General features: G+C 40.3%; 1 protein-coding gene across 1 annotated transcript in view; it reads left to right on the top strand.

Moving 5' to 3' along the window:
* DNAH6 (dynein axonemal heavy chain 6) overlaps positions 1-23,394 on the top strand; it is a 226,064-nt gene that overhangs the window by 78,109 nt on the left and 124,561 nt on the right. The window contains exons 19-28 of the mRNA XM_081101535.1: positions 2,459-2,671; positions 3,349-3,441; positions 4,629-4,748; positions 6,822-7,002; positions 9,472-9,568; positions 12,519-12,738; positions 14,364-14,528; positions 14,613-14,723; positions 22,951-23,076; positions 23,162-23,317. Coding sequence (XP_080957661.1) covers positions 2,459-2,671; positions 3,349-3,441; positions 4,629-4,748; positions 6,822-7,002; positions 9,472-9,568; positions 12,519-12,738; positions 14,364-14,528; positions 14,613-14,723; positions 22,951-23,076; positions 23,162-23,317 — 1,482 coding nt within the window. The remainder of the gene's footprint in view (positions 1-2,458; positions 2,672-3,348; positions 3,442-4,628; positions 4,749-6,821; positions 7,003-9,471; positions 9,569-12,518; positions 12,739-14,363; positions 14,529-14,612; positions 14,724-22,950; positions 23,077-23,161; positions 23,318-23,394) is intronic.

Here is a 23,394-nt window from a genome sequence, read left to right as displayed (position 1 = left end):
TCCAATGTTCTTTTTTTCTTTGTATGGATGTAAGGTTCTGACTCAGCATATTCATTCTGCCTGAAGAACTTTCTTTAATATTCCTTACTGAGTAGATATGCTAATAATGAATTCCCTGAATTTCTGTTTTAAGAAAGTCGTTAATTTTTTTGAGTGATGTTTTCACTGGGTATATAATTCTGAACTGACACGTTTTGTTTTGTTTTCATAAACTTAAAAGTATCCTTTCATTATCTTCTTGCTTGTATGGTTTCTAACAAGAAATCAACTGCAGTTCTTTTTCTTGATTTTCTGTGGATAACATGTTTTTTTCTGTCTGGCCGCCTTCAAGATTTTATCTCTTCCTTGTTTTTTGGCAGCTTGTAATGCAATATGCCTAGGTGTGTGTTGATGTCATTTTGTTGTTGTTGCAGTTTTTATGGTTTGTGTTTATTCTGCTTGGTTTTCTCTAAATTTTTTGGATCTCTGGTTCGGTATCTGTCTTTAATTTTGAAAAAAATGCAATGCAACTGTCATTTCTTCAAATATCTCTTTTTCTCTGCTTTCTATCTCTTATTCTTCTGGAATTTTTATTACATGTGTTTTAGACTATCTAATATTGTGCCACAGCTTCTGCATATTAGGTTACAGGTTTTCGTGGGGGAGGAAGGAGACACTAATTTTTCTCTGTGTATTAGTTTGGGGAATTTCTACTCATTTATCTTCATGTTCACTGATACCTTAGCTGTGTCAAGTTCATCAAAGGCTCTCCTTATCTCTCTTACTATCTTTTTTATATTTAACATCTGTTTAATTATAATTTCCATCTTCGTATTAACATTTCCCATCTTTCCCATCTCATGTTGCATGTTGTCTACCTTTCCTATTAAAACCATTAATATATTCATCACACTTACTTTTTAAATTTTATTTATTTATTTATCTTCACCCCAGGAAACTTTCCATTGACTTTTAGGTAGACAGGAAGGGAGGGAGGCGGGGGGGGGGGGAGAGAGAGAGAGAGAGAGAGAGAGAGAGAGAGAGAGAGAGAGAGAGAGAGAGAGAAACATCGATGTGAAAGAGACACATGAATTGGTTCCCTCCCGCATGCACTCTGACCAAGGTCTGGGATGGAGCCTGCAACCTAGGTAGGTGCCCTTGACCAGAAATCAAACCTTTTGACCCATCAGTGTGAGAGCTGACGCTTTAACCACTGTGAAACACTGGTCAGGGCATTAATCACACTTCTTTTATAATCCCTGTCTGTTAATGCCAGCGTGTCATATCTGAGTCTGGTTCTGATTGTTTTTTTGTCTCTTGGATGCATGTTTGTCTTGTCTTTTAATATACTACTTAAATTTTGGTTACAAGCCAACATTTTTAGATTTGTGTAATATAGTAAGTAATGCCTTTCCTTCTTCCACTTGGCATTTTGTGTGGCACGTTACGTTACATCTAGGTAGGAACTGGGGTACATTTGAGGTTTGATGTATCTATAGCTGCCTTCAGTATACCATAGCCTTTAAATTGTCCTGGTGATACCTTGTGTGTGGGGTTTGATCTGGTTTGCCAAAGATCATTGTTTCCATTTCCCCCTGACTTTCTGGCCTCCCTTTGTATTGTGCCCAGAAAGAATCTGTCTCTTATAGTTTTCCACTCTGTACTCCACTGTTTTTTCCACTCAATACTTGTTAGCCTGGTAGAAGAAATGAAAGGGGCAGTCCCTCATATTCTGAGTAAGCTCTATCTTAACAAGGCATTGTGTCCCTTGTTCTCAGAGTTCTTACTTTCCTAAGTATTCCTGCCCCCCCTCTACCTGTATTTAGGAGCCTAAAGTGTATTTCTGTCCCTCCCCTGTGGGTAGAGCTTTCTCTTTTCCTGTTCCGTTTCTCCAAATGTTTATAAATACCTACAGTGAGTTATCACCAATATCTTAGGTGAGAGTTTTTGTTCCTCCCTACTCTGACATGAAGGCTTTGGTACCAGAAGGAAGCTAGGGGAGTTTAATGGTTAGTTACAATAGTGGCTGCTGTTTCCTTCTCCTGCCAGCACCATAAGGTAGGCTTTCTGAAGAGTCTCCCCAATCTTTTCTATGAACACTCTATATGTGTAGCCGCCGGGTACTTCACCCTCTCATGCTACCCCACACTCAGTCTTTAACAATTTATTTTTAAAACTTAACTGAGTCTTCCTACTCACGTAAGTGGCATCCCAGGGAAAGTGTCCTAGATAAGCAAGCTCTCAGGTTCTGTTTCTTGCTGTGGAATAAACTGTGGGCATGACAAGTTTGAGTTAGTTCCTTGACCTGCAATTTAGGTTTCGGATGGGTTCGATACAAGTCATTAATTTGAAGTTTGTTCAGATTTTTCTTTGTTGTAAGCGTGTAAGTGATGTTCTTTCCAGATGTCTACATTCTCGGATTAAAAGCTGTGCTTCTAAGATAAAAAGCATGGTGCCTTTGAGCGTGTTTGTTTTCCAGCTGCCAGTTATCATTGATTTGAGGAACCCAACTTTGAAGGCTAGACATTGGGCAGCTATTGAACACACAGTGGATGCCACCCTACTGGACCTTGAAACTCCATTAACCTTGGAGAAGCTCTCCGAGTTGCATGTTTTTGACTTTGCCCAAGAAATCCAGGACATTTCAGGACAGGCTTCTGGAGAATCTTCCTTAGAAATCATTCTTAAAAAGGTAAATATGAAAAACATATATCTTTCAGATCAGGTAAGGAAAGGTTTTCATATCACCAACTTTTGGGTTATCTAGATAGATTTTTCAACAGTGCAGCTTTCACCCTCTCATTATCAATTGTCCTTCTATTGTTTCCTTATATTTATCATCATTATTATTGTTATCACAATTATAAACATCTTCCTTCTACTAAGCTTATAGCCCAACATAAACAAAGTTTGAAATTTGCATGCTTACATAAAAAAACCACTTACCAAAGAATATCTTTTACATCAAAATACATTATCTTTCAAACTACTAGAAAAGACTGTGTGAAATACTTCAAAAGATGTTGAAAAAAGTTCTCTATCTAGTATACCTAACCTCTTTTCCCTAAAAATTCACACATACTTACCAATCAAATGTGTAAAATGATTTTTTCCTTTTAATTAAAACACAAAGTGATAGGAAATACACATTAAAGTATCACAAGTTATTCATATGTATTAACATCGGTCATTAAAATTAAGCAAAGCAGGGTTATTTAGCTGAGAAAAGGATTTTTTAAGGATTTTAAAAGTTGTAAAGGAGGAGAATGGGATTATTATGTCCCTTTCACCTATTTCATTTCACATGCATTTATTAAGTACCTAAACATAAATGAACTTAGATATCCTAAGACTTGAATTCTTTCTAAGGTGGAGGATTCATGGAAAACAACTGAATTTGTCGTTCTCCCTCACCGAGACACCAAAGATGTATTTATCCTAGGTGGCACAGACGACATACAGGTGGGTAACTGAGTTGTTGAAAACTTATGGTGAATGTTCTGGCCAGAACTAGTTCTAAATCTTTTATGGGAGATTATGATAGAGAAATGGAATATGAGTTATTAAATAAGGAAATTTTAATTAGGAAGGAAAAGTATGGGATTTGATAGACATAGATGAGAATGAAGGGCACTTCAGACCATTTAAATGAAGCAAAGAAACATGAAAGGGTATTTCAGGTTTATAGCACACCGAGAAGCTAAATTCATTTGAATTTTCTGAGAGTAGGAAGGAGTACATAGCCATGCTCTATATTCTGTGTGTTTGGAATATTCTTAGTGACTTAAAATCCAAAGACACATTTGTTTAGCAAAGAGATCTGGGTCTTACAGCTCAATTTAAAAAGCAAAACCCTGGTCTATTAGGTTGTACCCAGGCCAGAACTGGAGATGAAATGGCTTTGCCAGGTATCGGCTGGTAGAGCAAGTTCAGATGTTACTCTGGACAGTGGATGGGAGAGCAGATTCAAGATGAAAGTCGGTCAATATAAGGCCAAGTGATGCTAGGTGATGGGGCTTTTGCTCTCAAGAAGTTTATAATTTAAATAAAGCAGCTGAAATCCTTTAGATTAACAGACTTTTTAAAAAAATGCATATGTTCTGTGAGAGTTGCTATAGTGTAAGGGGGAGAAGTGGGGTTGGAGGTAGAGGGAAAACTGTCTGTAATCATTCAGAGCTTGATGTGAATTAATCTAAATTTCCTCTTCCTAAAGATAATTGAGGGAAAGTGGTGTTTCATTGGTTAGAAAAGACAGATAATTTTTCTGTCTTTTGCTAGTTTTGAGTACTTTGAGAAATAAAGGCCTGGATGACTAAATAGTGTTAAGAAGGTGCCAAATACTTTAGAGTGAGAGAGAGAGAGAAGAGAGTTGAACCAAACCAAAACAAATGCCAATAATAATTACAGAAACAGCAAAGATTTGGCAATCAGACAACCCTTTATGGCATTTGAGAGGACATGATACTGGGTTGTAAGCCATAGCAAATAGGATATGGAGGGAAAGTGGATAGGGAGGTACCAGTATGTCCGGCTAAGCTATTCGTTCAAGAAGCAAGATTTTAAATAGACTCTTGGGGCTAAATACCTGTAATTATCTTTGAGAGCACAAGCTCATGATGTTGCATCATTTTCTTCTTCTTTCTTTATAGGTCCTTCTTGATGACAGCACCATCAATATCAACACCATTGCCTCGTCACGTTATGTTGGGCCACTGAAAACTCGAGTGGATGAATGGCAGAAACAAATTGCTTTATTTAATCAAACACTGGTGAGTAAGGATAAGTTCAGTTCAGGGTCTCAGAGAACTGGAGGGTCACTGAACCTTAGAAATCATTTGTTCAGTCACTTAAATAAGACATAATTTAGATGTAATATTTAATTGATGACATCTTATTATGTTCAGAATGTAAGGAAAATTCAAATCTGTTGGAGCCTTTCTTTCCAAGATTACCCCACCACCCTTGTATTAGTCATTATTGCTATGAAACAAAATACCACACACTCAGTAGCATAAAATAATATGCATTTATTATTGCCTAGTTTCTGTGGGTCAGTAGTTCGGGTGTGGCTTAACTGGGTCTCCTAGTTTGGACTTCACAAGAGTCCAGTGAAGCTGTGGTCCAGGCCTGGGTTCTTATCACCGGTTCAACTAAGAAACAATACACTTTCAAGCTCACTCGGGTTGCTGGCAGAAATGATTTCCTTGCAACTCTGGGATTAAGGGCTTCAGTGTCTTGCTAGCTGTGCTCTGGAGGCCATCCTCAGATCCTTCCTGTTGCCCTGGGTTTTTTTCTACGTGGACTTTCACCAGCATGATGACTCGCTTCATCAATCTAGCAAGATAGAGAAAGACTCCCGGCAAGATGAATACACACATAACTGTGCACATCCTGGTCCCTTTGCCATGTTCTCCGTGGCTGTAGGCAAGCACCCAGCACTCAAGGGCAGAGGATCACACAAGGTTGTGAACAGCAGATCTTGGGGGCCACCTTCAGAGTCTGGCCACAACAACCGCCTAGTTGTAGAAAAACACTGTTGCTTGAAGACTCCTTGGTACCTTTTCTTGTGGCACACACCTCCCTTTTATTTGATTCTACTTCAGATCATCCCACCGCAAAACAGAAAACTCACCCACACTGATTGCACTTTGTTCCCATCCAATCCCTTTCTTATACTTCAGCTTTTTAGCTTGATTTAATTGCGTTTAGGTTTCTATATATGTATTCTAAGATGAAGAATTATCCGTGAAATCATAAAGCCACTGGTAGAGGGGAAAAAACCACAATTTTTTCCAACTTTGTTTCATAGAGCTCTTCCTCAGGAGTTCACCCTCTTCAGTGAACACTTTATACTCTGACCTGTGTCTAGCCTTCTTGTACTGATGGCTGAGCCCTCTGAAGGGAGGGGCTATAGATCAGCATAAAGGACGTGTTCCCATAGAGGATCCTTAAAAGAATCCAATGCTGACTATTGGGGCTCCTCCAGAGATTAGAAAGTGTGAGACCTGAGATAAACCAGGAAGTAGTTTTACCATTAGGGCTTACATGGAACCCCCAAATCTTGAGGAAGAAGTGAGAAACCTTTTCATGGATCTTGGGCCAGAGGCACAGAGAAGGGTGAGATCTATAGACTTTAGTTCTGACACTGCATTTCTGGTGTCTTTGCTTAACAGTGATTGTCTCTATGAGGAAAGCAATGAGTCATGCTCTTCTTCCTCCCATTCTTCTGTATCTGCCACATTCTGTCATTAGCAGGTTTTACTTTATTGATTGAAGAAAATGAATCATATGTTTCTTTTTTAAAAAAGGGGGGGAGGAGAGAATATACACATAATTGAGAAACATTTTTTATAATCCTTTCTATACAGGGTGAGGCAAAAGTAGGGTTACAGTTGTTCATGTGGAAAAATAATACAATAATTAATAGAGAATAATACAAGAAGAAACGATGTTTCACATGCTCATGACTGTAAACCTCCCTTCGTTGCAGCCTGTATTCAGAACTAGTCACTAACCTTTCCACTTCCCAACCCTTCAGGTTTCTTTAAATAAGCATCTTGCCACTCCTCCCCACCCCCAAATGTCTCCTTTGGGGATTTTAACCCTTCTCTGGGTCCCTCCTAGCATCCACACAGTAGACTCATTATAACTATTCAGTAGAAAATGGGTTGAAATTGGGGTGAGGCGAGTCTTGAACTCTGTAAGACGTTTCATTTCAGCAGACCCAGAAGAAGCCCCCAAAAGGAAAACGATACAGTGAGTCTCCACATAATTATTTTTAATGTGGCTGAATGTTGTTAATTGGGGGTTAAAATTTGACCATGCCCATATTTTCCTCCCAGGAAGAGTGGCTGAACTGCCAGAGAAACTGGTTGTACCTGGAAAGTATTTTTAATGCTCCAGATATTCAGAGGCAATTGCCTGCAGAGTCCAAGATGTTCCTTCAGGTGGATAAGTCATGGAAAGAGATCATGAGGAAGGTGAACCGGTTGCCTAACGCTCTTCGAGCGGCTACTCAACCAGGTATAGAACAAAAATTTAAAGACGAACAAAAAGACTTTGCAATCATCTAAAACGTTTATCATCCATGAGAGACTCAACCCTTAATTCTAGTCAGCACTGATGACCAGGAGTAGTTGTAATACACTGGGCGCTCTTGCGATGTGGATTGAACACTATTATCTTGCTAGCTTTTGCTCCCTTTATAATTTGGGAACCCTGCCGCCGTGTCAGTCATGCTTCCATTTCAACATTTTGACTACAAGACATAACAGTGAACCCCTCCCCCAATGCCCCATTCTGCTAAAGCCCTCACAAAATTGTAACCATAAAAATGTCCATAACGTATTTTTTTAATCCTCACCCGAGGATATGTTCTCAGTGATTTCAGAGAGAAAGGAGGGAGAAAGAGAGAGAGGGAGGGAGGAAAAGAAGCAGATGGGAGTGGGGGGAGATCAGGGGAGAGAAAGAGAAACATCAATGTGAGAGAGAAACATCAACCAGTTGCCTTCTGCACATGCCCTGACCAGGGATCGAACCCAAAACTTGGGTATGTTCCCTGACTGGCAATCAAACCCACAACCCTTCAGTGTACAGGACGACACTCCAACCAGCTGAACTACACTGGCCAGGGCTCCATAACTTCCTTTTAATCAACTCATTAAAACCAGTTAAAAATATTACCACCGGTTGTAATTCAAATCTCAACATTTGAAATGTGTTTTAATAAGTTCCGTTTTCTAGGGATGTGGCATCAAACTCTTTACAGCATAACCGTGGTTATTGCACTTCGTGATTTGTATCCAAGCCTCAGCAAGCTCGTTTATTCTGCAAATGGCAGCAGATAACCTATCCTGGTAAATACCCGCAACAGCTGCCCTGCCATTGGCAGCCTGCGGGGCTATGCTTTTTGTCTAAAGACTCTTCCCATAAAATAGAAGCCGACAGGAAAAAGCTGTGTGGCAGGATAGGATTGAAAACTTTAAAACTTCGGGGCTTGTGGAGGCTGCTCACATTCCTTGGCCCCAGGTCCCCTTCTAGCCAGAAATCACATCGCTCCAGCTTCTGATCTTCTCATCAAGGCTCCTTCTCTGCCTCTGACCCTCCTGCCTTCCCTCTTATAAGGACCCTTGTGATTACACTGGGTCCACAGGATGATCCACAATACTCTCCCATCCCACAATCCTTCATTTAAAGCGCTGCCAGGTTCCTTTTTCCACATCAACTAGCACACCCTCAGGCTCTGGGGATGGGACATGGAAATCCCTGAAAGACTTCAGCTCTGCCTGCCACATCCACTTAATGTGCATGTTCACACCTTTTGCTGCAGAAATATTAATGTGTTTGATTAGAATGCTGCCCCAGTTCTTACTAGACTTATCATACAACTTTTGAAATTTTTAAAAAAATCTGATTCTAAAATACATCTAGTCTTAGGGATTTTGGATAAAGAAACCTATATACATCATTTTAGGTGATGATAAAGCTATGAAGAAAAATTAAGCAAGGTAAAGGGGCTAGAGTAGCCGAGAGAGAGAGAGAGAGAGAGAGAGAGAGAGAGAGAGAGAGAGAGAAAGAAGAAGAAGAAGAAGAAGAAGAAGAAGAAGAAGAAGAAGAAGAAGAAGAAGAAGAAGAAGAAGAAGAAGGGGAGGAGGAGGAGGAGGAGGAGGAGGAGGAGGAGGAGGAGGAAGAGGAGGAAGAGGAGGAGGAGGAGAAAGAAGGTTTTTTTGATAAAGTGATTTCTGAGCAGAAACCTGTAAGAATGAGGGAATGAAATAAGTATGTGCATCTGAGGGAGTATCGTTAAAGGCAGAGAGAAGAACAAAGGCACTTGGTACGCACAAATATTAGAAAGGAAGCCACTGTGGGTTGGGATTGTGTGCACAAGGAGAAGGGCTTAGAAGCTAAGCCCAGAGAGGTGAGCTTGGGTGGGAGCTTGAGGGTTGGATTGGGTCATTGATCACATCCTTTGGGACCATGGAAAAGACTGGGTTTGATTCTTGGGTGGGCAGTTAAGCCAAGCACTGTGATAGGTACCAAACCATCCAAGTTAAGACATGAATCTTGCTCCTTAAGTTGCTAGAGTTTAGTGACAAAGAAGTAGGATCCCATTGCCACAATTCAGCATCTAAAGATGGCAGAGGAAACAGAAGACATGAGTAAGAAAGTTCAGAGAATGGCTGTTTTTGGAGGGTTAAGAAGACAACAGTTTGGCTTTGGTTCATGCACCCTCAGCCCCTCAAAAGGGAGGAGTGCCAGCTAAAAATGTTTCAAATTAAATTCTGTTCAATTATGGTAAATATTAAGGTTAATGTTGATTTCATTAATACTTTACATTCTTAGCCAACCCCACAAATTTTAATTTATTTTAGGTTGTTTTTACCAAATAAAACCAAAGCTTTAAAATGTTATCATATTTTATTTCCCCTTAAAATTATATTCTCTATTTGTCTTAACACAATTTTACCAATAACTTTGTTTTTCGATGAACAGGACTCCTGGAGACATTTCAAAATAATAATGCATTACTTGACCAAATTCAGAAGTGTCTAGAGGCGTATTTAGAATCAAAAAGAGTTATCTTTCCCAGGTAAGTTTATAAGCAACCTACGATATTTTTTAGTAGTTAAGACTATCCATTAGTTTAGAAGGATGTACTTAAAAACAAGCCACAACCTCAAAACATCAGGGAATCAGAGAGGGAAATGAGATAAAGACGTGTGATAATGGCAGGCCAGCTAATATCTTGATCAGGGAGTGTAACTCTCAAGGGAGGTGCAAGTTTGGGAAAGGTTTAAGTGGGTAACAACCCAAGGTTCAGGAAGTATTCTTGATGGCAGCATTACTTCACTGTTGGGTGTATTACGTGTCTGCCCACGGGTCCATGTGTCCACAGATGTGGATGTGAAAAGTTAGAGACCTGTGGTGCCTGAACAGGTTTCTTTAAGTTAATTGGTGGCCTAACAATGCCACTGTAGAAGTTGTCTTAGGGATTATTTCACAAATTCCAAATGATTTTTTTTACTCATCTTTGCATTCTAAAAACATACCAAATGTGCCCTAACTGGTTTGGCTCAATGGATAGAGCATGGCCTGAGGACTGAAGGGTTCCAGGTTTGATTCCAGTCAAGGGCATGTACCTTGGTTGTGGGCACATCCCTCTATGGGGTGTGCAGGAGGCAGCTGTTTGATGTTTCTCTCTCATCAATGTTTCTAATTCTCTATCCCTCTCCCTTCCTCTCTGTAAAAAAAACAATAAAATATATATTTTTTAAAATAAATAAATAGATAAAACATAACGAATATTATGCTCAGTGCTGAAGAGACAAGGAAGAAAAGGCCATATCGCTGCCCTAATGGAGCTCATGGTTAACAGTTGGACAGTCATGGCCATAGAGCAGCGGTTCTCAACCTGTGGGTCGCGACCCCTTTGGCGGTCGAATGACCCTTTCACAAGGGTCGCCTAAGACCATCCTGCATATCAGATATTTACATTATGATTCATAATAGTAGCAACATTACAGTTATGAAGTAGCAACGAAAATAATTTTATGGTTGGGTCACAACATGAGGAACTGTATTTAAAGGGCCAGAAGGTTGAGAACCACTGCCATAGACCATTATGATATAGTTATATAAGACCAGAGTATGACTACTTGATTGTAGCAAAAGCTCCCGACTGTAGCCAGTGGGGCACATTGTACCACAATGCAGAGAACATTAGCAACGTGGTTCATCTTTCATGGGTTTTCCCTGTTTGCTGTTGAGGAATAGGAGTAAAGCTCTGTTCTAGACAACCCCTGAAGCAGCTGGGGTTCGGTGGTTATCTGGGTTTCTTGGTGGGGAGGGATTGTTGCCGAGTACCAAGAAAGCTATGTGTGTGCAGAGGAAATGCAAGATCCAAAGATCTGGTTGAATATTAACAGAAATAGTTGGCCTTTAAAGAATCTTACTAAATCTTACTGAAATCTTACACAAATCTTACTAAAATGTCATTTAAGCAAAACGGAAACAGATGGAAGAGTTTGAGGTTCAGAATGTGCCTTTTGTCTATTTCACTCTTAAATCAGTAGTTCCTCACCTGGATCAAAGATATTTTTTATATTTAAAGAAACAGCTTATGATATGTAAATAAACCCAGGCACAAATTTACCGATGAAAATATCGAGACCCAAAAAGCATCAGCTCTCTTTCTTCCTTTTGTTTAGAATTACATCAACGAGGTGTGTAGTATTTGTTATGTCAGGAGGCTCTGTGAGGCATTGATTTCACTCTAAAAACCTTATGGAAGCTCTGCATGAGCCATGGACCATATTAGGTCTTGGAGACAGAAGATGAATGCAATACTGTTCCTGCTCTCACAGTCCAAGCTTTACAGCTATCTGTTTCTTCAGTTAAAAACAAGGCTTGGGGACAATTTAAGTATGAATGTATGTGTTATGTTAAAGAAGCAGGACTAATAGAGTGCAACCAGAAGCATCTTTATTTGTAACTATTGACTGCCTCTGCATTCCCTGCCAGGGACTAGTTTCTTTCTGCCCCTCCAGACGAAATCTTGATAAAGCCTCATGAATTTCCTGGTCATTCTCAGATAATAATATACAAAAAAAGACCTCTTGTCACCTTAACCCAATAAATGATCTGTAATAAGCAAAACTCTCAACTCCTTTCAAAGTTAAAATGTCCTCCTTCCTGTGCCACCCCTGTTGCAGGGAAGGTGTTAGAATGATGAGGATGTATGATGATCAATGTTCCCATTTTCTGATAATTTTCTGAGGTCTCCGGGGTGGAGCAGGGAAGGGAGGGGAGGCAAGGTGACAGGAGAAACCTGACTTGGTGGCACCCTTCTGGTCCCCTCTCTCACCACGTGGGGCCTGTCTTGGACTCGTGGGATTCCCTCCAACCCTTAGGGATCCCTCTCGGGCAGCTTCCTTCGCAGAAGCTAAAGTGTCTTCCCTGACCAGGCTCTCCTCCCTCACCCTCATCCCTGGGCATCCAGACATGCACCCTCTCTAGTTCTTTTCCTAAGGTTTCTTCATGCCTCCAAATGGCCATGTTGGACAAGTTCTGAGAAAATCCCATGCCTGGTCCACATGCATATATTCCCAGACCCAAATAAAGTTCCTGTGACCACCCATCCATCCATCCAACAAATGATGTACTGACTACCAGGTGTGTGTGAGGTACTAGGCTAGGTCCTAGGGGAAACAATATATCTTCACTGTAGAAGCTCAAAGACAAGTAGCAAAAGCATGTGAACAAATCAGTGTAACAGCAAGAGCCTGCATTTTTTACAATTTTTATGAAAACTATCTTTTATTTACCAGGTACTAATTCTAGATGTTTGAGGTGCATCTGCACTAACAGGCACCACTGTATTTAGAGACATGCGGCGTCTCTAGAATCCCAAGACCAGTGGGCTTGGGGGTCCAGGACATCCGTGGATGAGGAAGAGATATGGCTGAGGGATTTATCTTGTGTGTCTACATAAGGCTTTGCTTCACCTTCAAGTTACATTTTAAGTATTTTCTTTCATCCAGATTTTACTTCTTGTCAAACGATGAGCTTCTGGAGATTTTGGCCCAAACACGAAATCCACAGGCTGTGCAGCCGCACTTAAGGAAATGCTTCGACTCCATCTCAAGGCTCGAGTTTGCTATCCTGATTCCTACTGAAGGGAAAATTCCCCCTGTGGAGGGAGAGCCAGAAAAAGTGTACACTAATGACATTTTAGCAATGCTGTCTCCAGAGGGAGAAAAGGTAAGGGGCTTTTTGTTGGTAATTCTTGTTTTTAAACATCTTTATTGTTGAAAGTATTACAAATGTCCCCTTCACCTCCCCCCCCCCACTGTCCCCCTCTACCCCTCACCTACCCACTCCCATCCCAGGCCTACCTCACAATTTTCTCTGTTCATGGGTTATGCATATATGCATATAAGTTCTTTGGTTAATCTCCCCCGACCCCTACCCTTTCCTCTGATATTCATCAGTCTGTTCCATGCTTCCATGTCTCTGGATCTATTTTGTTCATCGTTTTATTTTGTACATAGATCATGTGATATTTGCCATTCTCAGGCTGGCCTATTTCTCTTAGTGTAATACTCTTCGGGTCCCAATAGGAAAACTTTGTTACTCTTTCAGCGTTGAGGGTAGAGGTTTATTCATTGTCACTCTAAACATCCATCAAGTGCTCCTGCTACTGTGACTCTGCTGGCTCAGCAGTTTCAGGGGTCACCAAGCTAAACTCTTTCCCGCAGAGCTCTCTCGTGGAGACATAGTCAAACAGACTTTGCAAAGCAGCTCAGTAAGTGCAGTAGCAGAGGCACGTGCTCTGTCCTTGGGAACAGAGTGGAGAAAGGGGAGCTGTGTCTTACTCACAAGAGGCACAAGAGTAGACGGGTTAAGAGCACCGGTTCTACTGCCATGCCTGGATTCAAGATTAATGGGATACGGAAGACTTTCAAGTATTACTATATGTCAGCTACTTAGAGCAGTATCCAGTGGGGGCTCTGAAAGTGTTAGTTCTCATTGTTAACAGTGGTGTCTCCAGGGCCTGCACAGGGCCGGACGTGTGGTAAACACCAAGCAAGTGAATGTAGTAGCAGACGGTGGAGAACCAAGTGACTTCTAACACACACACACACACACACACACACACACACACACACACTTGCATACACAAGCAGAGACAGCCAAGGAAGAGGGAGCAGAACCATGGGAGGGGGAGCATTGCATACAGAGGAACTGAGCAGGGAAATGCTGAGGATTTCAGTTCAGTTAGAGCACAGTAGTGTCTCTACGGGAGTGAAGGAGCCTGTAAACACTTTACTTGTCCTGAGTCGATCTTCTTGCAAAAGAATTTGCTCATCCCTAGTGCAGAAGAAGGCAGAAGAAGAAAGAAGGGAGGAGGACCATGGCTAGGATCCAGGAGAAACATGAAATTTAAAGGGAGGGTTGACAAAGAAGGACAGAATAGGAGACCCAGACAAACAGTCACGTCATTGGAAATTCAAGATATAAATATGAAAAGGATGGAAAATTGTCAATTGGAGTTGACAGCTGGGAGAACGTTGCCAACCTTAGTGACCTTAACAGGTTGGAGGAGTGGTTGGGACCAACGATTAGATGGCAGCAAGCAGGAAAAGAAAGTGAAGGAATTTATGTAGTGCGTGTAGATAGACTCCTCTTGCAGGGAGTTGGTTCCCAAGGGGAGCAGTAAAATAAAGGAATAAGTGGAGAGGGCAAAGAGAGCGACAGGGTGGGACAGCAATAGAAAGATCCAGTATTTGTGGTCAGGCTTCGGTGTTTCCATGGCTCAGCACGGAAGACGGACAGCCTACAAGTCCCACGTGAGCCATACAATTGTTGCTCTGATTATCTTCTAGGTTAGACTGGGAAAAGGTCTCAAGGCCCGAGGCAACGTGGAGGAATGGCTGGGTAAAGTGGAAGAAGCCATGTTCACATCTTTGCGCCGCCTGTGCAAAGCTGCCATCGCCGACTATCAGGTGAAACCGAGGACAGAATGGGTGATAGCTGACCACGCTTCTCAAGTAAGTGACACTCCTTACGTTTCCAGCTCTGACTCCCTTTTCGGTGAGATGCCTCACGCACTCAAGGAAGATGTTTCCATGCAGGTGATCCTGACCATTTCTCAAATCACTTGGTGCCGCGATTTGACCGAGTGCTTGGAAACAGATGAAGATCGTCTAGAGGCCCTGGAAGCTTTTGAAAAAGTCAACTTTGAGGTGAGATTTTTTAACAGAGTGACACTGAACATGCTGTGCAAGATGTTCTCGGTGGCTTTTATTGGCACGGTTAAAACGAATTCCCTTTCTTTTACAGAATTAATGCTCTGACGTGATTTCCAGAGCTTTGGAGTTCTCCCTAAAACCATTTATGTTCCAGTTTTCTTAGGGCCACTGTCTTGGTGTTTGTGTATCATTTTATATGAATACTTAATAAAAATAGAAAAAGACAATTCAAGAGGAAAATGTCAGGATTATAATTTTTGCATCCTTTAAGGAGAGATTGTATTTACTGGGTCCTAATATCTCTCACAGAAGTTTATTCAATCTAGGGAAACACCAGGATTTCTGCCATTTCTATTCTTAGGCTCAAGATGTGCTTTAGAACCCTCGCACAATTATCAATAAAGCAAATAAAGGAATGAATCTAAATGCAATTCTACAAGAATTTTCAAGCTACAGTTGGGAACTGCCTAATCTTTCACTCCAAATTCAATTCTACTTCCAAGCAATGTTTCATTTTTAAATAATCACTCTTAAAACAGAAAGAGGAGAGAGGATCCTCAGCAGACTTGATGGTCTTCAATAGTATTTCAGGTCAAAGAGCCCAGAGAAGAGAGTGAACTCCCTAAGGGAAGTCCTGTTGACTTCTGTGTGGAGGGAGGTCCCTGCTTCTGGTTTATGGAAGACTCAGCCCCGCAGTTCAAGGCCTTCAGGACTGAAAAATGTCAGTTGCTCTTCTTTGGAAAAGGTTTAGCCATGTAGGTGACAATCAGGAGTTCAATCTATCAAAAACGCTTTTATTTAATCAATCTGCGGCCTACTTAAAATGCTCATATTTTCTGATAAATCAGAGGAAGCACTACTCCCAAAATGAGGCATACTCCCTTAATCTCACTTAATTTGTAGGGAAAACCCATCTTCTCTAGTGACATCACCACATCATGGTTAAGAGCACGGGCTTTTCTGAGGCAAATGTCTACTCGAATCTTATTTTTGCCACTCCTTAACTGTGTGACTGACATCAAGTTATTCACCCTCTTTGACCTTGTTTCCTCTCATGGAAAATGGGGGTAAAGATAATATATACTTTATAGAAGTGTTGTAGGAATAAAATAAGTTAAACTATTGTACTGTTTGGTCACAGAATTATCAGTTCTTATTTTTAATTAAATTTTATTATTTTTTTAAATTTATTTATTGTCTAAAGTTTTACATATCTCCTTTTTCCCTCACTTGACCCCCGCCCCAAGCCATTCCCACTGTGGGCAAGCCACTACTGCTTCAGTGTCTATGTCCATTGGTTATGCTAATATGCATGCATACAAGTCCTTTGGTTGATCTCTAAACAGCCCCCTCCCCCCACCTCCCCTGCCATTGTTCATCAAATTACGTTGATTATTATATCCCACATATGAGTGAGATCATGTGATATTTGTCTTTCTCCAGCTGGCTTATTTCACTTAGCATAATGCTCTCCAGTTCCATCCATGCTGTTGCAAATGGTAAAAGTTCCCTCTTTTTTATAGCGGCGTAATATTCCATTGTGTAGATGTACCACCATTTTTTAATCCACTCATCTGCTGATGGGCACTTAGGTTGGTTCCAAATCTTAGCTATTGTAAATTGTGCTGCTATGAACATAGGGGTGCATATGTCCTTTCTGATTGGTGTTTCTGATTTCTTGGGATATAGTCCTAGAAGTAGTATTACTGGGTCAAATGGCAGTCCCATTTTTAATTTTTTGAAGACACTCCATACTGTCTTCCATAATGGCTGCACCAATCTGCATTCCCACCAGCAGTGCACTAGGGTTCCTTTTTCTCCACATCCTTACCAGCATTTGTCATTTGTTGATTTGTTGATGATAGCCATTCTGACAGGGTGAGATGGTACCTCATTGTCATTTTGATTTGTATCTCTCAGATGATTAGTGACTTTGAGCATGTTTTCATATGTCTCTCAGCCTTCTGTATGTCCTCTTTCGAAAAGTGTCTATTTAGGTCCTTTGCCCATTTTTTGATTGGATTGTTTATCTTCCTTTTGTTAAGTTGTATGAGTTCTCTTTAAATTTTGGAGATTAAACCCTTATCTGAAATAGCATTGGCAAATATGTTCTCCCATTCAGTGGACTTTCTTGTTGTTTTGTTGATGGTTTTTTTTTCCTATGCAGAAGCTTTTTATTTTGATTTGTTTATTTTCTACTTAGTCTCCATTGCCCTAGGAGCTGTGTCTATAAAAATAGTGCTACAAAATATGTCTGCTATTTTGCTGCCTATGGAGTCTTGTAGGATTTTTATGGTTTCCTGTCTTACATTTAAGTCCTTTAGCCATTTTGAATTTGTTTTTGTGTATGGTGTAAGTTGGTGATCTAGTTTCTTTCTTTTTTTTTTTTTTTTTTTTTGCATGTATCTGACCAAATTTCCCAACACCATTTATTGAAGAGACTGTCTTGACTTCATTGTATGCTCTTGCCTCCTTTGTCAAATATTAATTGAGCATAATGGCTTGGGTCAATTTCTGGGTTCTCTGTTCGGTTCCATTGGTCTATATGTCTGTTCTTATGCCAGTACCAGGCAGTTTTGAGAACTGTGGCTTGGTAATACAGCTGGATATCTGGTATTGTGATCTCTCCTACATTGTTCTTCTTTCTCAGGATTTCTCTGGCTATTCGGGGTCTTTTTTTTATTCCAGATGAATTTTTGGAGAGTTTGTTCTAGATCTTTGAAGTATGCCATTGGTATTTTAATGGGGATTGCATTGAATCTATAGATTGCTTTGGGTAGTATGGACATTTTAATGATGTTGATTCTACCAATCCATGAACATGGTATGTTCTTCCCTTTGTTTATGTCTTCCTCTATCTCTTTTTTCAATGTCCCGTAGTTTTCCAAGTACAGGTCTTTTGCCTCCTTAGTTAAGTTTATTCCTAGGTATCTTAATTTTTTTTGTGTGTGCAATGGTAAATGGGATTGTTTTTCTCGTTTCTCTTTCTGTGAGTTCATTATCGGTGTATAAAAAGGCCATAGATTTCTGGGTGTTAATTTTTTATCCTGCCACATTGCCAAATTCATTTATTAGGTCTAGTAGTTTTTTGATGGAGTCTTGGGGTTTTGTATGTATAGTATCATGTCATCTGCAAATAAGGGCAGTTTTACTTCTGCTTTTCCAATTTGGATGCCTTTTATTTCTTCTTCTTGTCTCATCGCTATGGCTAGCACTTCTAGTACTATATCGAACAGGAGTGGTGAAAGAGGGCATCCCTGTCTTGTTCCTATTCTCAGGGAAAATGAGTTTAGTTTTTGCCCATTGAGTATGATGTTGGCTGTAGGTTTGTCATATAAGGCTTTTATTATGTTGAGCTATGATCCCTCTATTTCCACGTTGCTGAGAGTTTTTGTCAAGAAATGATGTTGGATTTTGTCAAATGCTTTTTCTGCATTGATTGATATGATTATGTGATTTTTGTCTCTCAATCTATACTAATAAAAGGGTAATATGCTAATTAGACTGGACGTCTTCTGGACAAGCTGTGGTGGCAGAGGCTGAGGCAGAGGTGGTTAGGGGTGATCAGGTCAGCAGGGAAGAGCAGTTAGGAGCAATCAGGCAGGCAGGCAGAAGTGGTTAGGGGTGATTGGCAGGCCAGCAGAGGTGGTGAGGGGCAATCAAGCAGGCAGGAAGAAGGGTTAGGGGCAATCAGGCAGGCAGGCAGAGGCAGTTAGGGGTAATCAGGCAGGCAGGGGAGCAGTTAGGGGCATAAGGCAGGCAGGTAGATTGGTTAGGGTCATCAGGCAGGCAGGCAGGTGAGCGGTTATGAGCCAGCAATCCTGGATTGCAAGAGGGATCAGGCCTAAACCGGCAGTCGGACATTCCCCGAGGGGTCCCAGATTGGAGAGGGTACAAGCCAGGCTAGGACCCCCCCCAACCCCCCTGCACAAATTTCATGCACCAGGCCTCTGGTTTATGTGATGTATCATATTTATTGATTTGTAGATACTGTACCATCCTTACATCCCCAGAATAAATCCCACTTGGTCATGGTGTATTATCTTTCTAATGTAATGCTGAATCAGATTTGCTAGAATTTTGTTGAGGATGTTAGCATCTATGTTCATCAAGTATATTGACCTGTAGTTCTCTTTTTTTGTGGTGTCTTTTTCTGGTTTTGGAATTAGGGTAATGCTGGCTTCATAGAAAGAGCTTGGAAGTGTTGCTTCCTCTTGATTTTTTTTGAACAGTCTGAGGAGGATAGGTTTTAGTTCTTTGAATGCTTGGTAGAACTCCCCTATAAAGCCATCCATACCAGGGCTTTTGTTTGCTGGAAGATTTTTGATCACTGCTTCAATTTCTTTGGTAGTTATCAGCCTATTCAGGTGTTTTTATTCCTCCTGATAGAGTTTTGGGGGCTTGTATTTTTCTAAGAATATGTCCATTTCATCTAGATTGTCCATTTTGTTGAACTAGAGTTGTTCATAGTATTTTTTCATAATCCTTTGTATTTCTGTGGGATCAGTTGTTACTTCACTTCTTTCATTTCTGATTTTGTTTATTTTGATCCCCTCTCTTTGCTTCTTGGTGAGCCTGGCTAGAGGTTCATCAATCTTGTTTATCCTTTCAAAGAACCAGCTCTTGGTTTTGTTGATATTTTGTATTGCTTTTTTTGGTCTCTGTCGTTTATTTCTGCTCGGATTTTTATTATTTCCTTCCTTCTGCTTACTCTGAGCTTTTCTTGTTGCTCTCTTTCTAATTCTTCAGAGTTAGATGGTTTATAACCAGTTTTTCTTGTTTTTTGAGGTAAGCCTGTAATGCTATGAACTTCCCTCTCAGGATTGCTTTCACTGTGTCCCAAAGATTTTGAATTGTTGTGTTTTCATTTTTGTTTGTTTCCAGGGTGTTTTTTATTTCTTCTTTGACCTATTTGCTAACCCACTCATTGTTTAGTAGTATGCTATTCAGCCTCCATGTGTTTGAATTTTTGTGATTTTTTTATTATAGTTGATTTCTACTTTTATGCCATTGTGATCTGAGAAGATGATTGATATAATTTTTATCTTCTTGAATTTGAAGAGATTTTGCCTGTGTCCCAATATGTGGTCTATCTTTGAAAATGACCATGTGAACTTGAGAAGAATGTATATTCTGCGGCTTTGGGGTGAAATGTTCTGAAGATGTCAATTAATTCTATCTGATTTAGTGAGTCATTTAGGATTGATGTTTCTTTGCTGATTTTTTGTTTAGAGGATTTATCCAGTGGTGTAAGGGGTATTAAAGCCTCCTACTATGATTTTATTGCTGTCAATCTCTCCATTGATATCCTACAGAAGTTTTTTAAATGTAGTTGGGTGGTCCTGTATTGGGTGCATATATGTTTACCAGAGTTATACCTTCTTGTTGAATTGCTCCCTTTAGTATTATGAAGTGGCCTTCCTTATCTCTTGTTATGGCTTTCACTTTGAGGTCTAATTTTTCAGATATAAGTATTGCTACCCCAACTTTTTTTTCATTTCCATTCTCCTGAAAAACATTTTTCCACCCCTTCACCATCAGTCTGTGTGAGTCCTTTGTTCTGAGGTGGTAACTCTGGTAAACATATATGCACCCAGTACAGGAGCACCCAAATACATTAAAAAAACTTCTGTAGGATATCAATGGAGAGATTTACAGCAATACAATAATAGTAGGGGACTTTAATACCCCTTACACCACTGGATAAATCCTCTAAACAAAAAAATCAGCAAAGAAACATCAATCCTAAATGACTCACTAAATCAGATGGAATTAATTGACATCTTCAGAACATTTCACCCCAAAGCCACAGATATATGGGTCATGTTTTCTTATCCACTCAGCTACCCTATGTCTTTTGGTTGGGGCATTTAATCCATTTACATGTAAAGTTATTATTGATAGGTGACTTGCTTGTCACCATTTTTTATTCTTTGTGCCTGTGTTCCTTCTTCGCTTCTTATTTCTTCTTTTTACAGCAGTCCCTTTAGCATTTCTTGCATTGCTGGTTTGGTGGTAATAAACTCCCTTAGTCCTTCTTTGTCTGTGAAGCTCCTGATTTCACCCTCAACTTCGATTGATAGCCTTGCTGGGTACAGTATTCTTGGATTCAGACCCCTGCTTTGCATGATTCTGTATATTTAATTCCATTTCCTTCTGGCCTTATGTGTTTCTGTTGAGAAACCCATCAATAGTCTGATGGGAGATCCCTTGTAGATAACTTTCTGTCTCTCTCTGGCAGCCTTTAGGATGCTTACTTTGTCATTGGTGTTTGCCAATTTAATGATGATGTGTCTTGGTGTCAGTCTTTTTGGGTTCAACTTGTTTGGGACTCTGAGCTTCTTGAACTTGTGTGAGTTTTTTCTTCTTCCCAATGTCAAGGAAGTTTTCTGTCATTTCTTCAAACAGGCTTTCTATTCCTTGCTCACCTTCCTCTCCTTCTGGGATCCCTATTATGCAGATGCTATTTCATTTCATGGTGTCCAAAAGTTCCCTTAGGCCAGTGATGGCAAACCTATGACATGCGTGTCAGAGATGACACGCAAACTCATATTTTGGTTGATTTTTCTTTGTTAAATGGCATTTAAATATATAAAATAAATATCCAAAATATAAGTCATTGTTTTTTACTATGGTTGCAAATATCAAAACATTTTTATATGTGACACGGCACCAGAGTTAAGTTAGGGTTTTTCAAAATGCTGACACGATGAGCTCAAAAGGTTTGCCATCACTGCCTTAGGCTCTCCTCCTGTTTCTAAGTTGTTTTTCCAGTTGCTGCTCTGCTTGGGTATTTTTTCCTACCTTGTTCTAGCTCACTGATGCGGTCCTCTGCTTCTTCTAGTCTACTGTTGATACTTTCTATTGTGTTCTTTATTGCAGTGATGTCATTTTTCATTTCTTCTTGGTTCTTCTTCATTTCCTCTTGGTTCTTACACATATTGTTGAATTTGTCTTCCAACATTTTCAGCGTTCTTATGACCATTGCTCTGAATTCTTTCTCTGACATATTGCTTGCCTCCATTTTGTTTACTTCCTTTTCCCATGATTCCTCCTTTTCTTTCGTATGGGGGCCGTTTCTTTGTCTCCCCATGTTCACTCCTCTCAAGGTGTCTGGTTATGTAGCTCTTTCTCTCCTGCGTTGACTTAAAGGCACAAAATACAACACGACAAGACACAACACACAGGGCACCATGCACAAATGTATTCATGATACCAACAACCCCAAAAAGAGGTGACTGCCAGAGAAAAGAAAATTAGGAGAGAGAAAAGAATGCAAAAATGATATTGAGAAAAGGAAAAAATGTAAAAGATAAAAGAAAGAGAAGAAAAAAGAAGGGGGAAAATATATATGTATATGGAGAGAAAACTCCAAAAAACCAACAGCTAATCAAAAAAATGCAAACAACAAACACTCTGAGATGAATGCAAACAACAACTAATCCAAAAAATGCAAACAACAAACACCCAAACAATAAACACCTAGCTGAATCTGAGGAGGCAGAGCTCTCTCTAGGTGATCTATGATCTTTCTGTCTATGGATTGCCTCACCAGCTGTGTTTATTTCACCAATTCCAGGTGGATGTTGTTCGATTCAGCTGTTCCTTCTATCTGCTCTGTGAGAAGGTGCAGGGCTCATCTGTGTACTTGGTGCTGCTTTGTCTCCCCCTAGACAAACTTTTTTTTAAGTGCCCATGGCTGGGGAGGCTAGAGTCTTGGTGTTCATGGGTTTGCAGCTGAGGCAGCTGGTCCCTGGGCAATGTGGTTGTAGGATCCCAGGAGGTATCCGAGGTCTCCCCAGTTGAAGGTAAGGCTGGGCTTCCAATCACAGCCGCTCTTCCCTTCAAGATGGTGTGGTCTCTGCGGCAGAGATGGCTGCTCCAGGAGAGATTTCAGCAGCAATAGAGGCTGCCCAGCCTGGAGGACCTGGTCCGCAAGTCCCCAACAGTCCTGTGGAATATAGCTATCCCTCACTCACAAATACAGACACTCCCTGCATGTCCACACACTCTCCTTTCACTCTCTCACTCACACACTATCTTGCAATCTGCTGTCCCATAGGCCGCCATCTTGGATCCATCTCGATTCTTAAACTTAGTTTTGGCAAATGTTTACTCTGAATTTAACATATGTAAACTGATTTTTAAAAGTTCATTATGATAATTTCTCTTTTATTTTTTTGTTAATCCTCACCCAGATAATTTCTCTTTCAATTTTTAGAGATTAACTGACCTGGCTGCATTAGTTCGAGGCCATCTTTCTAAAATACACAGAAACATCGTAACTGCCTTAATTACTATTGATGTACATGCAAGAGACATTGTCACCGATCTTGTTCAAGCCCAGGTACCTGTTTCATTTGAGTAAAATAACATATTATTTTCTGAAATTAGTGCATCTAATATGCGTGTTGTTTTTATCACTTATGTAGGTAGAGGAAGTGGAGTCCTTTGACTGGCAGAGACAACTGCGCTATTATTGGGATATAGACGTAGATAACTGTGTGGCTAGAATGGCGCTCTCTCAATACACTTATGGCTATGAATATTTGGGTGCATGCCCAAGATTAGTTATTACTCCTCTCACGGTAAGTTACTGATCAATTAGGTTAATGTTGAAACAAGAGTGCTTTATTTTATCAAAAACTAGAGGCCAAATACACAA

The sequence above is a fragment of the Myotis nattereri genome (genome assembly GCF_964212035.1).
Source record: "Myotis nattereri genome assembly, chromosome: 10".
NCBI lineage: Eukaryota > Metazoa > Chordata > Mammalia > Chiroptera > Vespertilionidae > Myotis > Myotis nattereri.
Note: the sequence above shows the minus strand (reverse complement) of the source record. Positions and strands in the feature narration are given on the sequence as shown.